The 16,517-nt window shown below is 44.6% G+C and overlaps 1 protein-coding gene across 1 annotated transcript in view; it reads left to right on the top strand.

Annotated features, from left to right (window-relative positions):
• COLEC12 (collectin subfamily member 12) overlaps window positions 1-16,517 on the top strand; it is a 182,619-nt gene that overhangs the window by 149,801 nt on the left and 16,301 nt on the right. The window contains exons 4-5 of the mRNA XM_028838240.2: window positions 4,400-4,498; window positions 5,227-6,273. Coding sequence (XP_028694073.1) covers window positions 4,400-4,498; window positions 5,227-6,273 — 1,146 coding nt within the window. The remainder of the gene's footprint in view (window positions 1-4,399; window positions 4,499-5,226; window positions 6,274-16,517) is intronic.

Genomic DNA, 16,517 nt, shown 5'->3' with positions numbered 1-16,517 from the left:
GTAGAAAATAACTGACTGTCGGCCGAGCGCAGTTGCTCACGCCTGTAATCCCAGCACTTTGGGAGGCCGAGACGGGTGGATCACGAGGTCAGGAGATCGAGACCATCCTGGCTAACACAGTGAAACCCCGTCTCTACTAAAAAATACGAAAAAACTAGCCGGGCGAAGTGGCGGCGCCTGTAGTCCCAGCTACTCGGGAGGCTGAGGCAGGAGAATGGCGGGAACCCGGGAGGCGGAGCTTGCAGTGAGCTGAGATCCGGCCACTGCACCCCAGCCTGGGCGACAGAGCGAGACTCCATCTCAAAAAAAAAAAAAAAAAAAAAACTGACTGTCAGCATATTTGGAGGTTTCTTTGGCTTCCAGGAAAGAAGGGCAGGACTTGAGATCCTGCATGTGGTTTGAGGACAGACCGAGGCATATGTTTTGATTTGAGGATCAAAACTGAAAGTAAACTTGTAAACATTCTGTATTTTAGTTCTTAAAAATTAGCTTTGCTAAAAACACATATGAAACATTTTATTCTTCAGAGTTTCCAGGGATTTAGGAGTATGTGTACCTATGAAACAACCCTAAGATTATTGTAACTGCACCTCTGTGTCTATGTAGTAATTTAAAAAATAATAATTATTCAACGAAATGTCCTACTCATTGCCAGTGCTCAGGCTTCCCTGGGTTGGTTGGGAAACACATGTGTTTGCATGCCCTGTAGCTCAGCAGGCAGATTGCTACTTATTTAAATAAATCCCTCATGCCTGTAATCCCAGCACTTTGGGAGGCCGAGGTGGGCGGATCGTCTGAGGTCAGGAGTTTGAGACCAGCCTGGCCAACATGGAGAAACCCCATCTCTACTAAAAATACAAAAATTAGCTGGGTGTGGTGGCGGGCACCTGTAATCCCAGCTACTCAGGAGACTGAGGCAGGAGAATCACTTGAACCTGGGAGGCGGATGTTGCAGTGAGCTAAGATCGTTCCATTGCACTTCAACCTGGGCAACAAGAGTGAAACTCTGTCTAAAAAAAAATTAAATAAATAAATGGCATAATAAATATATATTCATTGACTACCTACTAGTGCCACACACTGAGCTAACAGGGAGAGATGGAACAGAATGTAAATTTTCCTGCCCTAGAGGATATAACAGTAGATAAGTCATGACAGCACAGTGCAGTGAGTCCCATAATAGAGAAAGGACTGCTTGCCAGGGGAATTCTGCAAGGTGCACCTCAGGAAAGGGTTCCCACAGGACGTGACAAGCAGAGTCTTGAAGAGCAAATAGGACTTAGCTCAGTAAAAAAAAAAAAAAACCGGGAAGAACATTCTAGGTAGAGAGAACACATGGAAAGGCTCGTGTGAGACAGCGTTCGTTGCAGTGCACACATTTCATTATGACCAGACGGTAGAAGCTTGAGGGAAAACATAGTGAGCTTCTCCAGGGACGATTCCAGGATCCAAGGAGCCAGTTCACTTTGGGTCACACAAACACATGGGAACTTACTACTTCTTCCTGAGAGGAGCCAGAAGAATCTCACATAGTCATGCGTGGGTAGAACATGTGATGAATACAATAAATTGCATCCGTTGGCTCATAATTGGTATATAAAGCATGTTCTCATTTTTTGAAGTCCTTTTTTTTTTTTTTTTTTGAAGACAGAGTCTCACTCTTGCTCAGGCTGGAGTGCAATGGCACGATCTTGGCTCACTGCAACCTCCGCCTCCCAGGTTCAAGCAATTCTCCTGCCTCAGCCTCCTAAGTAGCTGGGATTACAGGTGTGTACCACTGCAACCAGCTAATTTTTGTATTTTTAGTAGAGACGGGGTTTCACCATGTTGGCCAGGCTGGTCTTGAACTCCTGACCTCAAATGATCCACCCACCTTGGCCTCCCAAAGGGCTGGTATTATAGGCGTGAGCCACTGCGCCCGGCCTGAAGTCTTTTTTTTAAAGCTATTGATACCAAGAAGGACAATCAGACTTGATCCCAAGCTGCTAGAAGCTGGATCTCACATAAGTCACTTTCGGAGAAATGTCCTCTTAACATTTTAGAAACGTGTACTTGAATTCATAACTGTAGAGAGTTACTGCCTTCTGAAAATGAGTAAGAACTGAAGCTTTATTTAGTGTTGCTGTATTAGTCTGTTTTCATGCTGCTGATAAAGACATACCCAAGACTGGGAAGAACAAGAAGTTTAATTGGAATTACAGTTCCACATGGCTGGGGAGGCCTCAGAATCATGGTGGCAGGCAAAAGGCACTTCTTACATGGCAGTGGCAAGAGACAATGAGAAAGATGAAAAAGTGGAAACCCCGGATAAAACCATCAGATCTTGTGAGACTTATTCACTACCACGAGAACAATATGGAGGAAACTGCCCCCACGATTCAAATCGTCTCCCACTGCGTCCCTCCCACAACACGTGGGAATTCTGGGAGATATAATTCAAGATGAGATTTGGGCGAAGACACAACCAAACTGTATCATTCCACCCCTGGCCCCTGCCAAATCTCATGTCCTCACATTTCAAAACAAAACATGCCTTCCCAACAGTCCCACAAAGTTTTAACTCATTTCAGCAATAATCCTGAAGTCCACAGTCCAAAATCCCATCTGAGACAAGGCAAGTCCCTTCCGCCTATGAGCCTGTACAATTAAAAGCAAGCTAGTTACTTCCTAGATACAATGAGGATACAGGTATTGGGTAAATACAGGCTTTCCGAATGGGAGAAATTGGCCAAAACAAAGGGGTACAGGCCCCATGCGAGTTCAAAATCAGCAGGGCAGTCAAATTTTAAAGCTCCAAAATTATCTCCTTTGACTCCAGGTCTCACATCCCGGTCATGCTGATGCAAGAGGTGGGTTCCCATGGTCTTGGGCATCTCCGCCCCTGTGACTTTGGAGGGTACAGCCTCTCTCCCTGCTGCTTTCATGGCTGGTGTTGAGCGTCTGTTGGTTTTCCAGGTGAACAGTGCAAACTGTCAGTATATCTACCATTCTGGGGTCTGGAGAACGGTGGCCCTCTTCTCACAGCTCTACTAGGCAGTGCCCCAATAGGGACTGTGCGGGGGCTCCAACCCCACATTGCCCTTCCACACTGCCCTAGCAGAGGTTCTCTACGCACACCCCGCCCCTGCAGCAAACTTCTGCCTGGGTATCCAGGAGTTTCCATACATCCTCAGAAATCTAGGCAGAGGTTCCCAAACCTCTATTGACATGTGCACTCGCAGGCTCAACACCACGTGAAAGCTACCAAGGCTTGAAGCTTGCACCCTCTGAAGCCACGGCCCCAGCTCTACATTGGCCCCTTTCAGCCACGGCTGGAGCATCTAGGACACAGGGCACCGAGTCCCTAGGCTGCACACAGCATGGGGACCCTGGGCCCAGCCCACAAAACCATTTTCTCCTTGGCCTCCAGGCCAGGGATGGGAGGGGCTGCCGTGAAGGCTCTGACTTGCCCTGAAGACATTTTCCCAGTTGTCTTGGGGATTAACATTTCAGGCAGCAAGAGAAAATAAGATGCGAAAGTGGAAACCCCTGATAAAACCATCAGATCTTGTGAGACTTATTCATTACCACGAGAACAGTATAGGGGAAACCACCCCCATTATTCAAATTATCTCCCACCAAGTTCCTCCCACAACATATGGGAATTAGGGGGGTATAATTTAAGATGAGATTTGGGTGAGGACACAGCCAAACCCTATCAATGGTTTTACTTTCCCTATCATATACAATCAAGAAAATGCTATCAAAAAATACTTCTTGGCAAATCATTGTTTGGAAACACCACTCAGGTATCTACTTGAGGATTGATAAACTACAGAATCAGTTGTCACTAACAAAAAGCAGATTTCCAGGGCGTTGTGGTGGAACTCATAACAGAAAGTGGCAGACACTCTTGACTTTGTGTCCTTTCTATGACGATTTTATGTATAGACCTGAGCTGGGTTTTCCTTGCCAATGGAATCCTCTTCTAGGTAAATGAGTCCCACCTGCCAAGAATGTTAGGGAAGCTGATGAGTGACAACATTTTGTAAATTATCACAGTGTGCTGTGCCTTCGTCTATGAAAATTAATATAGGAAATAACAGATTAGGGACTTCTAAAATGCATGAAAATTTTAAAATTAGTTCCAAATGATTTCTGAAACATCCAAGGCATTATAGAATCATAAGAATCGTTAAGAACATACAATTCTGAACTGAGTAAATTGTACCCCTGGGTTTTGTGACAAGTAAGTTATTTTTCCAAAAAGATGGCTTTTCTTTCCTATATTTGATTTCAGTTACACTTTTTTTGTTCAATCTGTTTCCTTTGTTCCATAATGAAATGATCTCTTGTTTTGAAACTGAAAAATACAATATGAGCAGGTGTGTGTACTAATGCATCATTTTCCAAATCTTAGTTGTAGAGAAAATGGACAATGTCACAGGCGGCATGGAGACATCTCGCCAAACCTATGATGACAAGCTCACAGCAGTGGAAAGTGACCTGAAGAAATTAGGTAATCTGTGACAAGACTGAACCATTCAGTGAAATCCCCTGACTCTACATAAATGACCACAGCCTCTTAGAATGATGTTGCTATACACTCCCCATGCACCCAGAAGGACATTCCATTTTTGTATTGCATGTTGAGTCTTCCCTCATGATTTAATTCAAATGCTTAAATTTTAAAGTTAAGGGTCCATTTTGGAATTATGTCCTGCCGAAAATACTATTATGTGCCAAATAATATCTGAAGATCAATCCTGACTAAAAAAACCACAAATACCCTTTATTAAAAACTGTCAGATAAATAGGAATTTACTGAGCATTTTTGAAATACTTTGAACTACATAGAAGAATTGTAGAAATTAAGTTATAAAGTAAAAGATCCTAGCATATTCTATTCCTTGATTTTTGCTTTCATTAAAAAAATTGGGAAATTTAAAAGGTTATTTTCTTCTTGACATCCTGCCCACTGCCCTAAAAATCTAGTAAATTCCCCCTCCCTCTTTGAGAAAAATGTTCAGCCAAGTTTGTCATTCCTAGTTCTGGGCATCCTTTCTGATTCCCCAGGACCCGGTTTTAATAGATATGTACATTTTACTAATGCAGAGCTGTCTGCTTATACTGCCAATTTTGCATCTAAAATACAGTGCATACCAGTTAAGTGTGTTTGGGATCTTTGGCCTTGACTGAACACTTCTCCATACCACCAATGTAAGTCACAGATATTTCTTATTCCAGGTGACCAAACTGGGAAGAAAGCTATCAGCACCAACTCAGAACTCTCCACCTTCAGATCAGACATTCTAGATCTCCGTCAGCAACTTCGTGAGATTACAGAAAAAACCAGCAAGAACAAGGATACGCTGGAGAAGTTACAGGCAAGCGGGGATGCACTGGTGGACAGGCAGAGTCAACTGAAAGAAACTTTGGAGAATAATTCTTTCCTCATCACCACTGTGAACAAAACCCTCCAGGCGTATAATGGCTATGTCACGAATCTGCAGCAAGATACCAGCGTGCTCCAGGGCAATCTGCAGAGCCAAATGTATTCTCATAACGTGGTCATCATGAACCTCAACAACCTGAACCTGACCCAGGTACAGCAGAGGAACCTCATCACGAATCTGCAGCGGTCTGTGGATGACACAAGCCAGGCTATCCAGCGAATCAAGAACGACTTTCAAAATCTGCAGCAGGTTTTTCTTCAAGCCAAGAAGGACACGGATTGGCTGAAGGAGAAAGTGCAGAGCTTGCAGACGCTGGCTGCCAACAACTCTGCTTTGGCCAAAGCCAACAATGACACCCTGGAGGATATGAACAGCCAGCTCAACTCATTCACAGGTCAGATGGAGAACATCACCACTATCTCTCAAGCCAATGAGCAGAACCTGAAAGACCTGCAGGACTTACACAAGGATGCAGAGAACAGAACAGCCATCAAGTTCAACCAACTGGAGGAACGCTTCCAGCTCTTTGAGACAGATATTGTGAACATCATTAGCAATATCAGTTACACAGCCCACCACCTGCGGACGCTGACCAGCAATCTAAATGAAGTCAGGACCACTTGCACAGATACCCTAACCAAACACACGGATGATCTGACCTCCTTGAATAATACCCTGGCCAACATCCGTTTGGATTCTGTTTCTCTCAGGATGCAACAAGATTTGATGAGGTCGAGGTTAGACACTGAAGTAGCCAACTTATCAGTGATTATGGAAGAAATGAAGCTAGTAGACTCCAAGCACGGTCAGCTCATCAAGAATTTTACAATACTGCAAGGTAAGTCGAAATTCTGAATTTGTATTTGTATTAGTTGTCTATTGCTGCATAACAAGTTACTGTAAAATTTGGCAATTTAAAACAATAGATATTAATCATCTCATATGTTTCTGTGGTTTCTGTGGACCAGGAATTCAAGAGCAGCTTAACTAGGTGGTCCTGACTCACTGTTGTTCAAGAGGTTGTGTCAAGATCTCAGCCAGGGCTGCAGTCATCTGAAGGCTTAATGTGGCTAGAGGGTCTGCTACTAAAGTGGCCTGTTCACATAGCTCTTGGCAGGAGGCCTCAGTTCCTTGCTGTGTGAAATTGCTTGTGTGTCCTCACAACATGGCAGCTGGCTGCCGCCAGAACAAGGAATTCAAGAGAGAGAACAAGAAGGAAGCTACCATGACATACTAGCCTCAGAAACCACACACCATCACATCCACTGTATTCTGTTTCTTAGAAATGTGACTAAGTCCGGTCCACACTCAATGCAAGGGGAATTAAGTTCCACATCTTGAAAAGAAGTGTAACTAAGAATCTGTGAACAGTACTTAAAGGGGCTCCATTAATTATTTGTTGAGTGAAAGGTTGGTTAATTTGAATTTTCTTCGTCCTTGAGCCATTTCAATGCAACATAAATTGGGCTCCTCTGAAAGCAAGATCAAGTTTTTTGGGTCACAAAGCTACCATTAAGGGAGTTACGAGTCATGAGTAGATGAATGGTTGGCCATCACAGTAACCGTAAGGCCACAGAGGAGTTCTGGTAGGTGTGGTGGCTCATGCCTGTAATCTTAACACTTTGGGAGGCTGAGGTGTGAGGATCACTTGAGACCAGGAGTTTGAGACCAGCCTGGGCAACATAGCAGTATCCCATCTCCTAAATAAATAAATGAATGAATACATACATATAATCTGAATTTTACTGTTATCCAGATCATCCATGTAAATTAAAAGTCCTTGACTCAGATTAAGTCTACAGTTGAAGATTTGCAGCATCATATATTAACAGTATTTTCCAGTCACAAACTATTTTCACAGTTTTTACGTTGAAAGTACTATGTGGAAGATGTTGTGCTCAGCAGTCTGGGTAATACAGAGGAAAGCAAATGGTCCTCACCCTTAGGTAGTTTAACATAAAGAGAATTTCAGGGCATGAGAAGATGGGCTGTAAGCAAACATTCAAGGGGAAGGGATTACACAAGGGCATGAGTCACTAGGGGCCACCTTGGGATATGTCCCCCACACTGGTCAAATGATCAAGAATAACAAGTGGTAGTTAATAAGTCCCTGTGATGCTGAAAGTAGATCCAGATAGCAGATAGCAGGACTCTGTTCAATAGCTTTGTCAGTGACTAGCATGGATGACCTGCTGAAGCAATGCTTGTGTGACTTGAAACTGTATATGCCAGCCAGTGGCTGATATACTTATAATCCGCAATGATCTAGAGAGGCCAGAAGAGTATCAAGATGTCAATCAAATGAAGTAGATAGGAATACATGTAAAATCCTGCTCATAAATGGATGAGACAAAACAGATAAATGTTGATGGGAAGTCGTGGCTGGAAGGAAGTGTGCATGAAGCATGGGGATTTTAGTTGACTGGAAGCAGTTAAATGTGTCTTCCAGGGAAGGTAATGTGATCTTTGACTGTGTTAATAAGAAGGGAAGTAATATCTGACTCTGTTCAGTATGCCAAGACCACCTCTGGAACATAATGTTTACTTTGAGGAGCCCCTTTCAAAAGAGACATTCCCAGATCAGCACGCTCAGAAAAGCAGCACCAGAATGATAGCAGCTAGAAACCATGTGCTGTGAGGAAGGGTTGAGGACCTGGGAGCTTTCAGCCCTAGGAGAGACTGCTCAGTGGAGAACAAGACAGCCATCTGTACTTATTTAAAGTTGCTCTGTCTCAGGAATGAACAGAGTCTGGCTGTCTGGTGCCAAACCCCATGCCGTTAACTCCAAGGATAGTCACCGAAAGTGTGTGGCCCTCCCCACTGTACCCGGTCACCCCAGAGGGAGCCTAGAAGGTCAGGGAGTTGGGATTTTATTCTAAGTGTGAGGGGGAGGTTTTAAGCAAGGTGTTGAGATGATAGAGAGCAGGGAGGGGTCAGTGAGAGCATGGACCAGCTGTTGGTGACTTGGCCTGGAATGCTGGCAGTGGAGAAGGGAGAAGTGGGTACCCTCATTTAGGAGAAGAGTTGGAGAAAGAATCAAGGGCTTCCCTTTCCTTGCCCTGACAACAGGGACCCCAGCTTTAGGAGGTCCCAGCAGCCTTCCCCAACCGAGCCTGTGCTGAGGTGAGGAGTCTATGGCCTCAAGGTGCTGTGAGTATTCAGAGCCCACACCAACCCCTGCTTGTCCATGTTTGTGCCCAGGACCCTGGAATTCCCTACCCAGTGTGCCCAGAAGCAAAGGGCAGCCAAGAGATACCTGTGTGTCATAGGGATTGGGGGTGATGTGGACAGAAATTGAACACACAGTAGGGGGTTGGTGTGAGTGTCTGGACGAGACTGGCGGGCAGGACCTGCTGATGGATTGGCTGTGGGGAGTGAGTGAAAGAGAGGAACAGGATGTTTCCTAAGTCTTTAGCATGAGCAATGAGGTGGATGGTGATCCAGACTGGGGAGCTGCAGAAAAAGAGAGGCCCATGTAGACATGTCAAGAGGAAGATGTCTATTATAATAGAATGAGGTTTCTGACTCATGGAAAAGCATATGTGATTAAAAAAAAAGTCTCAATTCTGAAACCAGGCTCCAGGGTGCTTCAGAGACACTATCACATTTATCCCTGGTCTTGTTGTTCACTGCACTTTCTGTGAGTTGATCTGAGAAGCTTCCCAGGCCAACCAAGCTGGTCCCTTTCTATTCACTCTCTTCCACTGCCTCCAGACCGGCAATACCCAGCAGGTATTCCGAGGGAACGAGAGACTGAGGGGAAGAACGAACTCCATTTCTGAATGCAAGTGTTTTCTTCCACACCTTTTCTCTCTAGCACCTTTCCCTTTCTGTACATGCAGATCTCATCCCTGAGGATGAGGAGCAGATGGATAAAGCAGATGGATTAACATTGGCTTATGTGAGGCTGGCGTCTGCAAGATTCAAAATAGTCTGATGCTTTCCAGAAAATTCCTATTGACTCCCACTTAATGAACCCCAGTGCTCACTGTCCAGTTCAGCCACATAGACATTTGCCACATTAAGAAGTGGGAGCTGAAGCTGACTGACTGTGCTGAAGGCAGATGATAGTGTAGAGATAGATGTTCACGTTATCTCTACATCCATCAGCCGAGAAGCCTTGTTAAGAAAACCTTATTTTTGGGGAGTTCACAACCAGCCTGACCAACATGGAGAAACCCTGTCTCTATTAAAAAGACAAAATTAGCCGGGTGTGGTAGCACATGCCTGTAATCCCAGCTACACAGGACCCTGAGGCAGCAGAATCGCTTGAACCCGGGAGGCAGAGGTTGTAGTGAGCTGAGATCGCACCATTGCACTCTATCCTGGGCAAAAAGAGCGAAACTCCATCTCAAAAAAAAAAAAAAAAAAAAAAGCCTTATTTTTTGATACAAATAATATAAAGATTTTTATTCTAATTATGTACATAGAGGACTTCTCACACATGCTTCTAGGTGCAAAGATCACTCCACCTCCTGGGCTGTTCTCTGCAAACTAAGGAAAGGTCAGTTGCATCCTTCCTGTACCACCAGACATTTTCCCTCTCTGCTCTTTCGAGAGGCATCAGATTTAATGAGTGAGAACAAGAGCTCTGGAATCAGACAGGGCTGGATTCATGTAGCAAGCTCCTCATCCTCTCACTGCCTCTGTGTGCTCATCTGTGTGTACCTTTTAGAGTTATGAGGACCCAGAGAAGTAACATAAAGAAAGTACTTAGTGCAGGGTCTAGAGTGGGGTCAGCATAACATCCAAATGTAAATAAGGTCACTTCCTTCAAAGCTTTCCCTTCTGCTGCACCTGTAGCCAGTACATCAGTGGAAAACAAAACAGCTTCATATGCACAAAGAGTAAAATCACACATGCGGGGTTAAGGATGATTTGAGTCTAAAAGTACTTACTGCTGGGTTTCTAGTGCCCAGCCCTAGAGATGAATCACACCCCAGGGATGCTGACATCTAGCGAGCTTTCGTTCATTTTCTCAGGCCACATTTCTGGGGTGTCTGTGCTATGCCAATCACGCTGCTAAGCCCTTGGATAAATTATCAGCTTTCATTGTTACAGCTCTTTAAGGGGGGAGTTATTGACATTCCCCATTTGCAGGGGAGGGAACTGAGACTCAGAGAGCCTGGGTAACTTATCCAAGGCCAAACAGCTAGTAAATGGCGGACAGCGCCAAACTCAGGTCTGTCTAGTTGCAAACTCATGCTTCCACCATGAATAGATAACATGTTTGGAGAGGTGGAAATGACAGAGAGTTTATTGACAGCAGAGCAGTTGGTTAGAGTTTCAATAGGGATTGACATTTGAGCTGAACCTTGAAAGGTGCACATGAAGGCTGACGGGACAGGGGACAGCACAGTGTGGGTCAGGCAGGGGCCTCGGTTCCTCCCATTACCAACCACTCCCTCGTGCTGCACTTCCCCAAACAAGACGGCGTGGCTGGAGATCCCGGAGACAGTTGGCAAGAAACAGTGGTTAAATACACCCTCCTCTGTGGACAAGGCACTTCCAAGGCTTTCCAGAAGCCCAGTTGTATTTGTTTTTAATCTGTACATTCCATTTCACCTCAGTGAAGCACAATGATTTTTTCCTATGGTAGGCATTTAATAAATATTTGATTAATTTAAGTGCATTCAACGTAGATTTTTAAATGAGAAGAAAAACATCAGATCGTATCGCTGTTTTTCCTCTACCTTGCCTATCTTCCAATCTTACCACCAGTGGGTCTTAACATTGAGTCTCTAAGATTTTGGATGGCAGTTAAGAATTAAAGCAGTTTCTCTTCCTTTTCTTAAGCACCAGCAGTTTTGTTGGAAAACACATTTGAAACTTCTCTTGTGTAGGAAACTGGACTGGGCACTTCTCAGGCCTATAGTTTGATTTGTCAAAGCACAAGCAGCACAATGATTTAAAGTCTTCCATCCTCTTTGAACTGCTTGTTTAGAAAATACAGATTTTCAAGGCTCCCAAAACCGTGGGGCCTGGGGACGGTGGGGTAGAGGTGTCACTGACAGCACAGACCCCGGGCTGCTTGGAGCTCTGGTATTGGTCATATTCAGGCATCTCTGGAGCTTGTGACGGCTTTACCAGCCACATGGGCTTCCTAGCATTTCAGAAACCTCAGCCAGTGAGCCACCCGTACTTGGCCTTGACATTGAGTTAAAATTTCACTCAGTTTGAAAGCAAACCTCAAATGTCCTTCCACGTAGGACATCACGTGTTTCCACGCAGCGTTGTGGTTTTCTCAACCCTGAATTCAAGCTGTTGCTGCACAAGCTCATAAATACTCTGTTCTTTCTTTCTTTTTTTTTTTTTTTTTTTTTTGCTTTCAGGCACTAAGGGCAGCTTCTATTTTATTTCACTATTTCATTTTATTTTCACCTTGACAGCTGCCCAATAAAAGATTCAAGTGAGACCTCAAAGCCTGAGATCATCCAGATGCTAATCAGCAGTGCCAGCATCCCGGGTCCTAGAGGAAAACAAGCCCTGGCATGAATAATCTACTTTTTATGAGGATCCAGTGTTGACTTTTTAAATGGCTTTAGCTCTTTTTCTCAATGATTTTTTTAAAAGAAAAAAAAAATCCAGGAAATTTCTAGCCTGTCTTAATGAACCAAAGTAGATTATGTGAATCTCCTGATCTGTAAGACATATAAAATATGTTTTGACCTAACCCAGCATCTGAGGGCAGAGAGTGCCAGCTCCTTTGTGGCTTTTGGAAGGCTGGGGCAACTGTAGTGGATGACACCAATCACAGTGTGCTTGCCAGTTTAGCCACAGTCAGGAATATTAAGCCTTATCTGATTAAGAGAAAGACAGGTAACCTATTTAAGATGGATGTGGTACTTCAGATGGGGAAATTTGGTTTTTATACTAATCCAGCTGGGAAATCAATCACAAGTAGAACTGTAGATCTTCATTAACGGCAAAAATGTGCATTTCCCCCCGTTGTTTATTCCCTTCCTTCACAAGATCTGGAGATTAGCACCTGCTGGAATCTTGTGCTACCTGTGGGATCCACATTTGATGTCGTTCTTCACATAAGCCACAACTTACACATTGAGTGGGTGGGGAGATTCAACAGCCACTTCCAGTCCAGAGGAAAATAGCGGAACACCATAAACTACCCTACCCCAGAAATAAATAGGATGAATGAAAAGCTTCACCCCAGGTGAGGGAGGCCTCGGATTCATGTCAGGAGAGGGAGGGAGCGTTGTATCTTTGGAACTCTGTCAGAAGCTAGAAGAAGGTGTTCTGAAGAAATACAGCTCCCCCCACCAACAGACATGAGCCTGTGATCAGTTCCTCTTTCATGGTCACAGGTAAACTCATTTCTTGTAACTTGCAAGGATAGCACTAGCCCCAGATGTAAGTGGTGGAGAAACACAAATTATCAGCAAAAAAAAAAAAATTAAGAAAATAAAGCTAAAGATTATTTCTTAAAACACTTGAATTTCCCAATATGCCATCTTCATTATTTGGATTTCCTAAAGTTAAACACAGAACATAAGTAAAACAGAAATAGTTGAGAAAAAAGTTTAATTTTGCAGTTACTCGACATATACTAGAATTTTTTGTTTTGTTTTGGCCTAAATTGTCAGTATGTTTTCCCTAGAACTATCCATAATGCTACGTCCATTGTGGGGGAACATACGTGGCACTTTCACCACTATTCGTCTCTGAGATGCTATTTCCCAGCTACACAGAGGCATTAAGTTACTTTTTTTAAGGAGATAGATCTGGCAGCAAAAAGTCTGCCTTCCCTATCTTTACTAAATGGGATAGGCTATGTAGGTGAGCCTGACCAGGTTAGGCAGAACAAAAGTCCAACTGTGGATGTGGAGACCCACTGGATTAATTCATGAGGGTCAGTAGCAAGGAAAGATGGATCTCCTTATGATTATTTCATAGTGGCAGCCACAGCCCACCTGATACAGAGATTATTATAAGATGCGGGGCACCAGGCAGGTCACTCTTCCCCAAAAACCTATCCCTTCTGATCTCACCTGGGGCACAAAATGTGAGCATTAGAGTGCTGGACTTTTTAACCATGATGTGCATGTATTTGATAAACACTTGCTTAATAGTGACTGTGGGCCAGACCCTACAAGGGGCTAGACGTGGAGAAGGGTCTTGAGTAGAACAAATAAGAACTATAAGATTAGAGAAGAGAAAACTTCCATCTGAAGTGGCCTGGGAGGATGCCAGGAATATTACCGAAGGACATGGGCAGAGGAAATTGTCAGAGAAGAGATGTGCAGAAAGTACAGAGGAGGATAGAATAAACACAGGCGAGACTAGGCTGGGAGGAGCCTTCATGCCAGACTGATCAGGTGGGGCCGCATATTCTTGAGCAAGTGGAGATCAGAGCTGGGCTTAAGGAAGACAAAAGGCAGAGTGGAATGAATGGAGAGGAATCACAGGTAGGAAGATCAATTAAGAAGTTACCGTGAACACCTTCCAAAAAAGACAGAGAGAGGTGGGAAGAAGAGAGCCTACACTAGGGTCATGACCAGGGTCAGGGCGAGGAAAAGAGGGTTGTGGCAATGTGGTGGGAGAAGGGATGATGGAAGGAGAACATGCACAGCAAAGAGACAAGAAGTTCAGCTGTGGACATGCAGGTTAGAGGTGCTGGCAGAACCAGAGAAAATGGACCCTTCAACTAGCAGGTGCATATAAAGGCCCAGAGCCCAGGGTTGCTGAAGACAAGTAGGAGTCAACAGGAGCTGTGGGCAGAGGTCAGTGACATGGGTCTAGGTAGAAGTGACTTCATCCCTAAGTCTTCTAAAGTCTCCCATTTGTGGAGCAGATAACGCTAGACAGAATGCATTGAGGCCAGTCCTTGCCATTAGCATAAACTCTCTTACCACTGGAAGAGGGTCCTGCTAATAAATCTGTGAGCGACATATGGGTAGCCTTCCATAAGCAAACTAAGTCCAGAGCCTAAGCTTCTGCTAAGAGAGAACACGGATGGATTGGCTTGACTGGGAGCCGTGGATGTTAGGGTACAGTAGACATCCATCAAGACCTAGGGTGGGGAAGGAGACAGGGAGATCCCCCTAGAGAGGTGGGAAGGATTGCTTCATGATTCTGTCCTCAGACCAATGGGAGAGGGAGGACAAGGAGCAGGAGGGATAAAGGAACTTAGGGTAGATCTGCCACCCATCCTCCATTGCTCCAGCACTTCTATCCTTCTAACTTTACAGGCTTTCTGCTTCTGTAGAAAAAGTAAGGCCAGGCACAGTGTCTCACACCTGTAATCCCAGCACTTTGAGAGTCCGATGGGGGAGGATCGCTTGAGGCCAGGAATTCGAGGTCAGTCTGGGCAACACAGTGAGACCCCCATCTCTACAAAAAAATTAAAAAATTTTTAAAAAGCAGGCAATGTGGTACAAGCCTGTAGTCTCAGCTACATGGGAGGAAGCTGAGGTTGGAGGATTGCTTCAGCCCAAGAGTGCAAAGTTGCAGTGAGCTATGATCATGCCACTGTGCTCCAGCCTGGGTGACAGAGTGAGACTGTCTCTAAAAAAATAGAGTGAGACTCTGTCGCTAAAAAAAAGAGAGAGAATAAGTGTGGCCTTTTATTATTCATGCAGAATTGTGAGATTTCAGAAACTCTCCGATTCGTTCATTTCGACATCAGAAGACCTGAGTTCATGCCCCAGCTCCACTACTAGACTGTGATTGACCATGTCTTACTCTCCTTGGTATCTGTTCCTAGTAGCTAAGTATCCTTGAACAAATAGTTTGGCATCTCTGGCCCTACATGTCCTCGTCTGTGCAGTGAGAATTCCACATCACAGGCAAGATCAGGTGGCATAATGTATGTGAAAGTACCTTGAAAATTGTCTCACTATACAGTTCCTGGTAGGGGATTATTTGTGTGAAATTTCCCGTTCCCTCTGAGAAACTAAAGAAAGAAAAACAATCCTGTGTTATGTGGGCCTCTTTATGAGATGTTGGGGACAGCAGTATTTGCTTTTCTTCCCAATTTGATGGTCCACATAACTTTTTTCTCTAGCCTACCTTCCTTATGTATATTATTAGACTTACAAAGCAACCCAGAGAGTTTGGACACCTGTCCACAACGAGCAGCAAAGCCCCACCAGGCTTTCCCACAGAGACCTCCCGTCCCTCTGAGCTGGCCCACGGGTGAGTGAGGCTCAGCCCTAAGGACACCAGCATCCCCACAGCTTTGGTGGACAGCACAGGCATGCCAGCTGGGGTGCGACAGAGAGGAAGGTTATAGGGAAGTTACAGGCTTGGTTATAGGGAGAGAATTAATACATCAATGCCTGTCAACACCTGATGGCATGTTTTGGTCTCCTTCAGTTCTTTATCCCACAATACCTTAACACGGTGCTTGTCATATAATAGGTCTTTAATAAATATTTATCAAATTAAGGAAAACAGGAAATAAGTAAGAGCAAATCCTGATCCTGGTCTGCACAACTTTCCTGCTGATGACAGCATAGGCCCAGGTGACTAAGAGAACCCAGTTTAATCGTGTGAGTCACTGTGAAGAATAAGCCCCTGGTTGTCAGTGTCACCATGAAGGACATCAGTGGGGCACTAAAAAGCTGTGCACCGTTACAATACATTCTCAAAGCTTGAAGAGGAAGGGTGAGCTTACTGAAGAACACATAGTACACTGGCTTGCTCAGGCTGCCGTACCAAAGTTCACAGACTGGGAGCCTTGAACAGCAGACATTTCTTTCCTTACGGTTCCGGAGGCCGCGAGTCCGAGATCAAAGCGTCAGCCGTGTTGTTTCCTCCGAGGCCTCCCTCCTCGGTTTGCAGGTGTCCGTCTTCTCCCTGTGTCCGTCTTCTCCCTGTGTCCTCAGGCGATCTTTCCTCTGTGGGTCTGTGACCTAATCCCCTCTTCTTTTTTTTTTTTTTTTTTAAATCCCCTCTTCTTTAAGGACACCAGTCCTATTGGGTTAGGGTCACCCATGTCACCTCGTTTTAACTCGATGACCTCTGTGAAGGCCGTGCCTCTAAGTAAGTTGCATCCTGAGGTGCTGGGGGTTAGGACTTCAACATAAGAATTTGGAGGAGGACATAATTTAGCCCGTAACAGTC

This window comes from Macaca mulatta, chromosome 18 (assembly GCF_049350105.2).
Source record: "Macaca mulatta isolate MMU2019108-1 chromosome 18, T2T-MMU8v2.0, whole genome shotgun sequence".
NCBI classification, from domain to species: Eukaryota; Metazoa; Chordata; class Mammalia; order Primates; family Cercopithecidae; genus Macaca; species Macaca mulatta.
The sequence above is the reverse complement of the archived record's forward strand: the minus strand, read 5'-3'. Positions and strand labels throughout refer to the sequence as shown.